Source organism: Dunckerocampus dactyliophorus, chromosome 6 (assembly GCF_027744805.1).
Source record: "Dunckerocampus dactyliophorus isolate RoL2022-P2 chromosome 6, RoL_Ddac_1.1, whole genome shotgun sequence".
Classification (NCBI taxonomy): Eukaryota; Metazoa; Chordata; class Actinopteri; order Syngnathiformes; family Syngnathidae; genus Dunckerocampus; species Dunckerocampus dactyliophorus.
The window spans coordinates 15,390,210-15,404,429 of NC_072824.1; the positions used below are offsets into that span (position 1 = coordinate 15,390,210).

Below are 14,220 nucleotides of genomic sequence, written 5' to 3' on the forward strand. Positions count from 1 at the left end.
AAAAAGTTGTAATTTTATAAGAAAGTCATAATATCATGAGGAAAAATAACATTTTAGTAGCATAAAAACGAAATATTAAAGAAAGAAGTTATTTTTGTAAAGTCACAATATTATGAAAAACAAACAAAACAGTGAATAAAGTTGTATTTTTTTAAAATTAGGTTGCCGAAAAAGAAAAGTGTTAGGAGAACAAAGTCAAAATATTATGGGAATAAAGTCATAGTTTTAAGGAAAAAAATTACATGAAGAAAGCTGGAATAGTTGGAAAATAAATTTAAAAAAACAGCAGAAAAAAACTGCTGTAATTTTACAAGAATAACGTCAAAATATTGAGAGAAAAAAGTCGTAGTCTAACATAAAAGTCGCAATTTTATGAAAAAAAAAGCTCATAATAATACGAGGAAAAATAATGTAAATTTAGTAGCATAGAGTGGAAATATTAAAGAAAGAATTTTTTTACGTTGTCATATTATGAGAAAACAAACAAAACAAAATAGTTGTTATTTTAAGAAAATATGGTGGGGTAAAAACGTATAATGTTATGGGAATAAAGCCCAAATATTATAGAAATAAAGTCATAATATTACAATAAAGATACATCACAAAGATGATTTAAGAAGAAAGTTGACATAGTGGGGTATAAAAAGAGCAAAGACCTAATAATACGCAGTTTTTTCGTGAAATATATCTAACTTCTTAGCATATGTGTTGGTTTACAAAATATCAAAGTGGCCCTTTCATCCTTTCAGTTTTTAGTATGTGCCCCTGAGTGGAAAATGTTTGAACACCCCAATATTTGAAGAATATACAGTAGTCACGGTTTTCAAGTCTCAGTTAAGTAAAGGATAAAAATATTGCTAACATAAATATATACCTGCAGACTATTGAAGATGCTGACAAGGTACACTTTGTATACTTGTATACAGACTTTTTTCACGTAATTGTATTATTTTTGTCTTATTGTCATTGTGGCCCAATGCTTGTGTGCTTTACTATTCCTTTCTCAAACTACATGACCACATGCAATTGAAAATAACAAAAAAGTAACATAACAAGCCATTTCAACTACTCAGCGTGTAAAGTGACATACCCTTATCATGAGGACAGCTTTCCTGATGTCCCGGACGCCATCGTAGACCAAACGGGATGCATCAATAAATTCGTTCTCCTCAAAGGCCTGTGGTGGGTTTGTACTCAGCGCCTCGATCGCTACCTCCACTTGCTCAGCAAAACGGGGCATGACTGCAGGGAGAAAAACACGAAAAAAAAAAAAAAAGATTTAGAAACTTGGCAGAACTTTATATATAATCTGAAATGGTATAAACACACTTTTGGTTAGACAAGTTTGTTGCATTGTTTTGCATTCAATGAGGATTTAAGCAATACCAACCATGCCTTTTGTTAGTGTGATTATTTATAGACGCTCTAACGCAGACACTCAGTACGGCTGTAAAAATAACCGCACCAAAGAAAACAAAGCTGGCATAAGGTAACCTCCGGTGAGAAATTTGAAATAGCATCCTGGCATTTGGAAATCAGGACAAACGTGTGTCACATAACAGTATCAGCATCTATTAAAAAGGAAGTTGACCTGCTATCTTAACACTTTGACTCTTTCACACTTGTGATGTGGCAGTCGCAAACGAATCGACTCTAAGGGCCGGCTCTTTGAAATGAATGACTGGAGCCAGTTGGGAGCCGATTCGTTTTTTTCCACATCATTTCTTCTGTTAATGGTGAATGTCATTGGTCAAGATGTGTGGCGGCGGCTCCGTGTCCACACTGCGCAGGGGGAGGGGCAGGGTTAAACATGCTGTGGTGCTCTTAGAACCAATTCATTCGGGAGAAATTAGCATGAAGAGATTTTACCTATTTTGACCCAATTTGTCTATTGAGATGGGTCTTTGTTTTCATATTTTATAATATAACATAATATCTTTTTGCAGCTGCTCATTGAGGTTTAAAAAAAATCCTGCATTTGATATTGCATTTTTTACATTAGTAATTCATTTTACACGATCATGATCATTTGGTGATACATTTATTTATCACCACTTTGGGGCTGAGAGAGCCATCTCTTTTTAGCGAGCTGAGCCAAAACAACGGCTCTCTAAATGAAAACAAATTTACCGTGGAACCTTGGTTAGCGTCATCAATTCGTTCCAGAAGGTCCGACTCTAAGTGAAACAGACGCTAACTGAGTCAATTTTTCCCATAAGAAATTATTTGAATCCAATTAATCTGTTCCAAAAAGCCAAAATGTTAACACAAAACACGGTTTTATAGTTTTACAATTGTAGTTTGACATGCAGAAAACAATTGAAAATGCATATAAAATATATATAAATGATGAATGAACATTTCAGGTTACTTTTACCTTCAGTGAAGACGTGATTCTTGACAGAGATGCCCAAATGGAGATTAGAACCAAGATCCTTACTGTGTGGCCAACATGCTAACGGCGGCCCAATATTGACAACCTGTGATATGAATTTTTTCATCTGTACAAACCACTGTATGAGTTGCTGACACTAGCATCATTCACTAATAAAGACACTAACAGGGCTGCCAACCTTGAAGAAATTTTATGAATTTAGTCACCCACCCGCACCCCATAACCCGCCTCTCATGCACCCACGACACCTCACCGCCCGCCCTATACTATTTGAGAAGCACTGTCTCAATGCATGTCTTGCCCACTAGTAAAACTGGCACCAAACACTGAGAAATGATACCACTGGCCATATCATGCTCATTGGCTGAGCTTACTGTAAGCCTTAATGTCCAGTGGTCCTCACCTTGCAAACTCCATCAAAATATTTTTCGCGTTTCATGGACTCCTTTAACCCTGCATGTGTGCGTTTATGATTTAATTGCGTGCTTGTTTACATCCGCCGCCACTTGTCCATCTTTCCGAGATCTGCCACATACACACCAGGACACTTATCACAACAGCCTGCCCCTTGACCTTGCCTCAATTTACCCATCCCTCTCTTTGGTGCATTGAGTGTGATCAGATTAATGGGCAGGCCAAATACTGGCAGCCAAGGCACAACTCTTGTGTGTAAAGCTGAGCCATAGATTCCTGATAGACAGTCTACACATCGGCCCAGGATTGAATCGTGTCCTTGAGAGGGGGAGAAATCAATAGCTTAATGGGAAAGTGGTTATGGCCGCACTCTTCCCTCCTTCCTTCTTCCTCGAGACACTTTTCTGCCAAGTACTGTAACTCCCCATGTTTAAACTAATCTCCTCTGCAAAAAAGAGGGAGGAGCACATTTTAAAGTCAATCATTAATGTAGCGCCTGGAGAGGGTAGATTAAAAAACTGATATATGGCCTAACTTAGTGTGCCATTTGGAGAGGCAGGGTAACATTGCTCCTAGTTATTACATTGAGGCATGTTAAATGGGATTTAGTCAGGGTTTTACAGTGAGTAATAACACATTCTCACACTGGCCTACACATCATGCCTGTACATTTTGGGATTAAATATAACAGAAGCAGATAGCCATTTTATACTGTCTGCTACTCCCAAAGCTTTAAAAAAAATTTGGTTCTCAGGAGGCTTTTAGAACGATATCAAACAGAGTCAAGTGGAATTAGTAGATAATGTTAGGCGTCTAAAATATGAGTCTAAATTATGACTAAATTACTAAAGTTACCAACTCCCTAATGCAGTATGAGCAACAAATACAAAGTTTCACACTGGCTCATCTGGAAAAATCATCGTTCAAATTCATTTTTCAGAATTCTGTCTTGCTAGGGAGGAAAAGAATGAATTCTTAATCAGGATGGAAGTTAGAAGAGAACAATAATGAGGAAATGGGCAGTGCCACTATTTAGAGAGAAGTGTATAGTCAATTCAAGGTTTGAGTATTTCTCCGTAAATGTGCTTCAACCAAGCAATATGGAAATAATCACCTTTTTTTGTTGTTTAAATCAATTATAATTCAAATAATCAGTTAGTTCTAAAGTCAAACCGTCTTCATCAGAAATACTTTATTTGACTGTAAGACAACCATCCCTTCTACAGTATGAACAACAAATAAAGAAATCAAGTATGTCAAGGCACAACTCCACTGAGTAGACTCCTGCTGTACTCTTTTTTTCCCCATACTGGCCCAGCTGGAAGAATCACTGTTCAATTTTTTTTTTTTTTTTCAAATTCTTTATTGGTGTGAAAATTGCTGTTACCACCAATGAGAAGCCAGTGGCTTCCTGCCTTCCCAGTGAGAATGAGAGGGAAGGGAGTGAATTCTTAATCAGGTTGGAAGGCAGATCAGGTTGGACGTTAGAAAAGAACAATACAGTCGTCCCTCGCTACACTGCGGTTCGAACATCGCAATCTCACCCTATCATGTTTTTTCCAAAATGATTTAATTAATAAACAATCGCTGCTTTGTGGTTGTGGCCAATGATTAACAAAACAAATATGCATATTTAAGCAAATTGTATGTATTTCTAACCTAAATTAAGCATTTTTAAGCATAACAATGGCAAAATGAATGTCAAATACAAATACAAGGCATTCAGAAGTGATACCTATCACTTGTATATAAATGTATATGAATCCAGAAACATGGCATTGTGAAAATGCCCTCGGCACACTGTTCAGCCATTAATGTCACTAATATGTCCAAAAGAACAGATTTGAGCCCAGCGCTCACCCTATGGGGAAAACTCATTTCGGCTGTTTGTACCCGCGATCTTGTCCTTTCGGTCACTACCCAACGCTAATGATCAGAGGTGAGGGTAGGAATGTAGATCGACCAGTAAATTGAGAGTTTTGTCTTTCGGCTCAGCTCCCTCTTCACCAAAACAGACCGATGCAGAGTCCGCATCACTGCAGACGCCGCACCAGTCTCCCTGTCTATCTTGCGTTCCATCTTTACCCCACTCGTGAACAAGACCCTGAGGTACTTCAACTCCTCCACTTGGGGCAGGACTTGGGGCATCGCCGACCCGGAGATGAAACTCCACCCTTTTTCGGGACTCGCACTTGGAGGTGCTTATTCTCATCCCAGCCGTTTCACACTCAGCTGTGAACTGATCCAGTGAGAGTTGAAGATCCCGGCCGGATGAAGCCAGCAGGACCACATCACGGAAACATTTTAAGGTAAAAATGACAAAATATTTTATCGTTTCGGCCTCTCATCTACATGGAAATGGCGTTCTGTGTGCCCTGAAATGGTATTTTTTGAAAACGACGTCCGGATTGGGAAAATTTGAAAATGCCGGCTTTTCATTTTTGTGTAGACAGCCGAACCACATCATCGACCCGTCGCCATCACATGCTTTACTAAACCGTGTATGGGGTAACTGGAGGGGACGCAGGGTGGGTTGCCAAAACACCTCTAATGGTGAGGGGGTAGGGGGAATGTAAAAAAAAACCCACTGAAATAGCGGCATACACAGTACAATCCGTGGAAGACTCCTCGGCAAAAAATACACTGCTAATAGATAGATATGACTTGAGAATACAATGACCTGGATGAATAAGAATATTCATAGGCACAATAGATAGATAGATACTTTTTATCTATCAATGCAATAATAGCGGTAATAATAGCCGTTGAGGCAGCAGTGGTGTTCAAGATCCTGCTGTAAATGACGAAGATGATGGCTGGGTTTGCTTGATAGATGAGGAAGAGTATCACAAGTGGATCAGACATTTTGATGAGCCTGATGATGAGCCGGTATCGTGGAGACAGGGATCTGAGAAATTATGAGCCTGGTGATGTCATAATATGCACATTAGATGAGTACATTTACTCCCAGCACAAACTTTGGGTCATACTGATGATTTTTCAAATATAGAGCATGCCTTGACCTCTAACCATTTCCAAGCTACAACCTTTTCAAATAGTTATGTCAAAACTGAAAAAACCTCTAACGCCTAAAGGGTTAAAACACTGAAAAGCGAAAAGTAAAATACAATTTCAGACATGCACTTTTTTTATGCTGTCTTTCATGTTTTTAAAGCATGTTTTTACTCTAGATTATGTGTATAGAACTGCTTTGGCAGTGTCCCATCCAAGCTGGGATGTCTTTGTGTGGAATTGAGGATTAGATACCAAAAAAAGGGTATTAAAAAAAGAAAAAGAGTTTGAGGGTTGTTCTATTTAGAGCTTGTTAAACACCTCACAGGGGCACGCCATCTACGCACTAGGGGGGTTTTCAGGCATTCATTGTACTTGCATAACTTTCTGCTTTAAACCGTGCCTAAGCCGAGAGGGTGAAAAAATCCATTCCTACATGGTCACATTTAATTCCCTTCATCATTTCTCAACCGGAATGAGTGAAATTGCTCCTTACCATCAGCAACCTTGCTCATTAAGAACTTGCAGAAGATTTAAAAATTTCTATTTAAAATGTCTTCCCAGCAATTCCCAAAAGCCTATTTTACGCTGCGTCAGTAAGTGGATTAAAGCACATTAAAAATGAAGAAAGTGAGAGATTTTTGTTGCGCCTTTTATGTTTTGTTGCTGCATAGCATGTGTTGTATAACGCCAAAAGAGATGTGCTGCAGTTCAATAATGCAGTATTTGCAGGATTCACATGATTTTTTGCACTCGACTGACAACTATTCTATTGGGCATACACTGGACTTGAGAGAGTCCTGTGTTTATGGACCAAATTTTATTTTATTTTTTTATTAACAAATGAGAGCGTATACGTAACCATGAAATGCAGAAACTCGGAACGGTGTCACCCAAGGACCACCTGTATATGCAAATAAACAGGTGGTGCCAAACGACTTCTCCGAGAGTGAGGCAACTTTTCTGCCTGTCACTCAAAAACACACACACACACGCACACACACACACACACCAGTGACGTGTCGACACAGTAAAAGGAAGTGTCTCAAAAGTTGGCCAAGTTAGCAAACAACAGATGAAGAGTTGATGCATTTTTGATGATAATGGTGATCCATGAAGCAGAGTCTTCAAACGGTCGAGCAGCTAAGAAATACCCATCCATCCATTTTCTGTAACGCTTATCCTAATTAGAGTTGCGGGGTTATGCTGGAGCCTATCCCAGCTGACTTCGGGCGACAGGCGGGGTACACCCTGGACTGGTCGCCAGCCAATCGCAGGGCACATATAGACAAACAACCATTCACGTTCACATTCATACCTTTGGTCAATTTAGAGTCTCCAATTAACCTAACATGCATGTTTTTGGAATGTGGGAGGAAACCGGAGTACATATAGAGTTGGTCTGCAGCTATAACGACGTTTAAAAAATGTTGTTGGCGTGTTGGAGTGAGTTGTCATTTGTGAGGTCCAAGGTCACCAATGTTAGACCTGAGTGAGGTTCTGCTGGCTCATTATGCCTCTGACAGGTGTTAGACTAAACATCCGGTGTACATATTATCTGGTTGAAAATACAAGTTATAGGCAAGCACACCACAAAGGGGAAGGGAGAAAAAAAGGACATCACATCATTGAATTCTACGAAAATCTCTGCTGGAAACACTTAGTGAAATCATTGGTGACAGCTATTGATTTTTTGGAAGAGTCTAGTTAATTGGACTGGGTACCCTTTAAAAGTGTGTGGTCCCGTATCCCTTTCCCTTTGTTCAGCTACATTTAATCATCTTTCCCCCAGCTATGGATTTCCTCTTGACTGTGATCAAACCCATAGACTTCAGGTCTTTGAGGGAGCGAGGGAAGCAAAAGTTCACAAGGATCAATAACTGCTGCACGGTCCAGATCAGATGTGCATTGTAGCCCTGCTTGCACCGCTAAACTTAGAACAGGAAGGAGAACTGCAAATTGTTTAAAGAGCCAAACCGGGACCTCCTGCTTGCCTGCTTTCCGACTGCATTCTCTCAATTACGGTACGTAATTTAGATGCCTTGCCAAACCTTGTGTTCCATGCAAGCGGAGGCAGTTTTGTCTTTTTGAGTACAGTATTGCATGGACTGACAATAAAGGCTTTATTTACATTGACATTTACAGTGATGTCTTTAACACATGCTATGGATGTGTGATCATAGCATGTTTCTTACAGGTTGCACTATAAAAACGGTTTGAACGTGGAGGTGCATGAACATCTATCTCAGTAAGAGTGTTGTTTAACAACTTCAAAAACCAATACCATAGTAGAGCATATATTTAATTCCAAGCTCTGAGGAATACGGTACATGATGTATGGCTGTGTAGATACGAGCATTACCTTATGATGTTGAACTCAATTAAAAGGAAGACCGAACACAACAACGACTCTGGGTTGCTACAGAACGGTAGAAACAAGCGCAATACTAAGAATTGTGTAGTTTCAATGTGTGGCAAGTTTATCGTCATATGAAATATCCACTGTACTGTACTTTATCAATTAAATATTCCAATCAAATAATCATGTAATAACAGAAGAGAGTGTGTGCTAGGTAGAATATGACGAGTGCTGCAGCAAGTCTATTATTGGGGGGGCGCTGGCGCCAGATGACATTCAGACTGATGAACACGTGACTCACCTGAAGCTGTTTGCAATTTATCAGCTAGCTGCAAGGAGAGCTGATTGTCTTGCAATTATGCCGGCAGATGGATGCAACAAGGGAAACAATAGACGTACCAACTAGGTAAATGAGCAATAATAAGAGAGATAGAAGCGGAGGAGGAGGAACGAGTGGGCAACAATCAAGAACTAAAGACAGCAGAGCCCTGCCTTGATTTTAAAAGGCATCAAGATTTGATTTGAATCATGCAGACAGGTAATTGCTAAATCCCATCACTGCTCTTTTCCATTTCTTTTTTTTTCTTTTAAGCAACTCAAAATGGTGCATTTGTCAAATTTGATTTAAATGTCAGAATACATTTTGGACATCAAACTCGAATAATGCCTGATGTCAGCATATCACACAATTTATTTTAAACTTCCTTCCTTGTTTGCTCCCATTCCAGCATGCTTGGTAGGACTCTCAGCCGATGTGCACCATCTTTTTGTGAACAAAGGACTTTGATTTGGATCTTCTGTGTCTGGTGTTGTGCATTTGAGGAGCACTGAGTGAAGATGTAGACTTGTGCCAGCCGCTATCTTAATATAGAATAGTTAACTCCTGCTTAAATTTGTTTGCCAGTGAGTTAAAAGATTGCCTGTGCAATTACAATAGCGGTACATGATGGAGACAGTTTTGACTCTGGAAATTTTTATATTTAGATTTTTTTAGGTCAATCAGCATCACTGGTTGCACTGTTGTATACAGTAATAACTCATTTATTGCGGTTAATTTGTTCAGATCTGAATATTTTTGTCGTTAGAAACTTCTACGATCAATACAGTTTTTAGAGCTCTCTAGAAATGAAATAACACCCCACAAGTCACCATTACACTCCCCTTACCCATTATAACAGAGATAATAAGAGAAAACATGCCATTTAAGACATAAATAAGACTTGCATGTGTGCGTTTTAGTGTAATGCGTTCCGGTGCTTGGGGAGCTGAGTGCGAGGCAGACAGGAAGTGTACCTGGAAGTGGGTTAAGAGTTGAATTAATCGTTGAATTTTCACTTGGTGCAACAGGAGCTTGTGTTAGGGATTTTTGTGCCTGTTGTGAGATAATACAAACCTGTAATTAAAATCTGTGATCAAGTCTGGTGCTTGTGTGTTTCACCAAACATTACAGTAACATTACTGACACCTATTGACCAGTGTAGAATACTACATATCATCACAATGTCTTTGAATACATCTTCTGAATGCCTTATATTTGTATTTTAGTTTTATTTTGTCATTTCTATGGTAAAAAATGCTTAATTTTTTGCAAAAAAATTGCTTAGCTATGTATATTTTTGGACTAATAATAGGTTGTATTCAAACACTAAACAGCACAACTTATTTATTAATATATTTTGGTACATATTGGATTACTGCACTACCTTCTGCTTGACGCTAAACCCAAAGTGTGAACACTTGTTTACTTTAAAGCAAAACAAATCCAGCGTTAAACAAAAAGGTTTCCTGCAATGTGCCAAGACACGTGCCCATATATGATTGAAAAATACAAAAAAAAATCCCATCAGAGATGATAAATGGAGGAAAGCCAACAGTGGCAAAGGACTGAACAGGTGGTTCAATGGTTTGTAAGGCAGCCAATAAACCGACTGACACCGTGGGACACAGGACATCCAGACAGGTGTGTTTTGTAATTTACTGGGAAGCCGGTAAAAGCATGGTGACACGCCAGTCGACATGCCAACGGCTTTGCATCAAAATTCTCGACAAAATCTGTGGCAGCACTGCACTAGGGACACTGACCAAACCGGAGGACTCTCCAAAGTCGGACCCAATATGTTCTGTGATGCTGGTTGACTCCCAGGTTCAGCTAAATTGTAAATCTCACCATGATAACACCTTTATTAACTGTAAAGTTAATTTGACCATTGACCATTGTATAATAAAACTAAAACAAAGTAAAACTACTTGACCTCTGAAGACAACTGTTATGGAGCGGGAATGAGAAAGGCGTTTGCAAAGTTCTCCTGTCACCTGGTGCTGTTTTATAGGTGTTGCTAAAAGTGCTGCATGTTTAAAGTGCTCGTAACACCAAAATTCATGTTAATTTAGATATTTTTGCCATGCATTGAAAGCCATTTTTCCCGTGTTAAACATGTGCTGGAATGTTGTCATATTTACCCTTTAACCTTCAAATTTTTCACCACTGAAAAACAATTCAGTCGGAGAGTGGATAAGAAGGAGGAAGTGACGTCAATTTGAGAACCACCCGCCCGTCCCGGAACTACGCATGGAATACAGTTTATAATTGAATTCAATCAATTTATGTGATTCTTTAATGCATTTCAAATTTAAAACGGGTCGGTGCTGACCCTAACACAAGGGGAAGGTTAATTGCTTTTTTGCAAACATTTTTTGTGTCATAAGCACTTTAACTGTATACTCAACATCACTGGTTGTGCATTATGGTGATAGTCTGGTAGATAGTTAAAATAATTAAGAAAAATGACTAATTATTTTATCTTGCTATGCAATGTATAGCATAGCAAGTGTTGGAAACATAGTATAGCATAGTTTGTGTTGGAAGAGACCTTGAAAACGTCTGGTGGTATGTAGTTTTCCTGGTATGTAGCCCACGTACCACACGAAAACATCAGGAGGTTTCCTACAGCCACAGTTATTAATGCCAGCACTTGATACAAAACCATTACCAGATAAGACAAGCGGCCATTATATACCGTAGTGAGCTTCGAGTGGACTGACCAGTTTCAGACAGGAGCTTGATGGACTCCAGCACACGCTCAGTGTAGACGCCAGGTTCATAGTTCTCCATCTCAGCATTAATGATGTGCACAACCCGAGCAGCCCGGCCCCTGATAGCTCCGGCAGTTCGGTCAAGTGTGTCCACGTCTCCCTCTTGCAGCGCAATGACACATTTATTAACATCCTCCAGGATGTGGTTTTCTTCAAAGAGGAACAAGAGAACAAAGTGGATGGCTATGAATAACCGTTTGTACCACTGTGTCTTTTAATCACCTTGCACTAGCCCATACCTGAGACAGAGAGGAAGTCATCCACAGACGTTATATCATCCACGGCTTCAGTCAAGATGCGCACTTGCTTCTCCCACTGGTCCTTGAAGACGTCCATATTGTCCTGGGCCACTTTACTTTGAGGTCGGGCAGCCAGAGTCAGGGCAGCGTTGATTACCTGGAACGGTAGAATCTCTTCAAGTCTGTTTGCTTTTAGTTCACAAAGGCATACAGTAACTCTAATCATCTTCATTTTTCAAAGGAATTTGTACAAAATTCAAGTCAGCCATTTCTGAAGCACTTTCAAGACTAACAAATGAACGGAATATTGTCACAGATACAGAAAGCCGAATACAGCTAGGTCATATAATCTGGAATTCCACCAAAATGCCTTTCACGTTCTGTTCTGGCTGTGCTTTTTTTTTTTTTTTTTTTTAAGAAACTCATGAAAATAACCTCGTTTTCAAGGTTTTTCATTAACTTGACCAGCATTAGGGCATTCTGCTGCATGTGACTAAAAAAAAAAAAAAACAGAAGCCGCCGTGTGTTTTTCAATTAGTGTTGCCAAAATGCTGCAAAAACCTAAAGAAAAAGCAAAACATATGTATGAAGTTAATCTTCTGACAGTCCCCAAGTTGAAGCCTCATAAAATTGGAGACGCCTTGCACAACGGCTGTGAAAGGCATATTTTTCCTGAAAATATTACATATTATTATTACTTAATATATAATTACATAATATTATTATTAATGTTACATTCCAAAACTTAACAAGAATTTGACCTCAAGTTCCTTTGTCGCTCTGTTTTTGGATTTTTATTTTCATATTTTGGAATGCGTGTCTTTGGTTATAGTTTGTATTTTGTAACATAACAATTTTCTGTCCATACAGTGCAGGCATACTTTAACTGTATTGACATTATAACGCATTTGTGAGTAAACTTTGAGTCCTGGTTTTTGGTAATCAAAATATGGTCACACTATTTAAAACAAGTCTTCAGCATATCTTGTGAGACTTCATTTCACTGATCATCTAAAGAAGTCCTGTTCAACTGGTGGCCCACAGGCCTTTGACTAGCGTTTTTGCAGCAGGTCCTTAAAAACAGCAGAGCACTCCCATCATGTAGACGATATTTCATTCACAGAGTTTTTTTTATCTTAATGTACAACATCATTACTTTTTTCATGCCTACTGTCTGCTGAAAAAACGTTTTCATACATGACAGAGTATAGTCATCCCTCATCACGTGGTTCGAGTTTCGAGACTTCACTCTTTCACAGTTTTCCATAATAAATTTATAAATTATCACTGTTTCATGGTTGACTATGGCCTGTTATTAGTAAAAAATGATGCATATTTAATCATAATTTACATATTATTAGCCTAAATTAAGCATTTGCAAGCATAAAAATTGCTAAATGAACCAAAAATTCATATATAAAGGCACTCAGAAGTCGTGATATGTCGTGTAATACCTGTGAGTTGTTGTGTGCGCCTTTAAGAAGCAGAGCCTGGGAAGTGACGTGTGTGATGCCAGCTAGTTCAAGTTGACTGTGTTTAGCTGTTTAGCTGTGTGGAGAGTGTGAGTGACTGGTGTGAATTGTGGCCGACAGCAGCTCCTGTGTGAAAGTTCACTGCATATGTGTTCTCTGCTTGTTAATAAAATGAGTGAAGTGCATCGTGAGTTTCTCCTTAACCACATAAAGGAATACTATCCATCCATCCATCTTCTATGCTGCCAGAACAATAGATGCTAACGAGCCAGTATCAGCGTCGTTCATACCCAACTACAGGGAGCTACACTTCCCTTTGATCGGAGGTGCTCATGGCAGGAGAGGATTAGACCACAACTCCGCCCAGACTTAGTGTAAGGAACCAATAGGAGGAGGGTGTTGGCACACCAATTCCGCCCACTCTTACTATATTTAAGGCCTACGCTACCAACACTTATTAGTTCGCTGACGAAGCTCTTCGGATGAGGAGCGAAACATCCGACACCTTCTTCACAGAAGTACAGATGACGTCTCAAGAAGCCTTTCCCTCGATGGACAACTCCTGTACGACTGAGAACCTACACAGACTCCTCCATTGTTGTTGTTTAGCTTGTCTTGTTCTAAGTGTGGCTTGGTTTTCGCAGCTTCATACGTTACTGTTTAGAAGTAGAAAACAACCCGCCCCAAACAAAGGGGAGGAGAGGCCATTCCTGTGCAGTGGTGAAGTAGTGTAAAAGTGAATCCAAGTCTAAATCCTGCAGTAGCTCTGGTTGCGCCACTGCTAAGGAGGTGAACTTGAATGACCCAATACGCAATTATTATGCCAAAGGCCAACACTGATTTGTCCTCGCCTCTTACTGCACCTGTCTGGAAGCTTGCCAAAGACCAGTATAACCCTATAAAAGGACTGCACCAGACAGAGCAGCTCTTAGGATCACAGGGACACAAAAAGATGACGATTCAGAAGTCAAAGTCATGTTTTTTGGCATTAGCGATACTGTGGTCATGGGTGTGGATTTGTATTGTGTTGTTCATGACCTGTGTTAGCATGATAGAAAACAGACTGAGATATATATCATGGCTACCCTGTCACAGAGTCTGAATCGACCGTTTTTAATATTACAGTCTATGGTGAGCATTGCAAAGCTAAATGAGGAGACAGTTTATCCCTTGCTTTGCAAAGAGAGTGCTCCGTGCATTACCATCTCAAATTATCCTACATTTGAGTCTCACAAA

The 14,220-nt window shown here is 39.4% G+C and overlaps 1 protein-coding gene across 3 annotated transcripts in view; it reads right to left on the bottom strand.

Moving 5' to 3' along the window:
- The window catches only part of ctnna2 (catenin (cadherin-associated protein), alpha 2), a 316,834-nt gene that overhangs the window by 38,119 nt on the left and 264,495 nt on the right, over positions 1-14,220 (bottom strand). For all 3 annotated transcript variants that reach the window (XM_054779585.1, XM_054779584.1, XM_054779586.1), the window contains 3 exons: positions 11,513-11,669; positions 11,223-11,423; positions 1,091-1,242 (listed from right to left, as the gene is read on the bottom strand). In XM_054779585.1, coding sequence (XP_054635560.1) covers positions 1,091-1,242; positions 11,223-11,423; positions 11,513-11,669 — 510 coding nt within the window. The remainder of the gene's footprint in view (positions 1-1,090; positions 1,243-11,222; positions 11,424-11,512; positions 11,670-14,220) is intronic.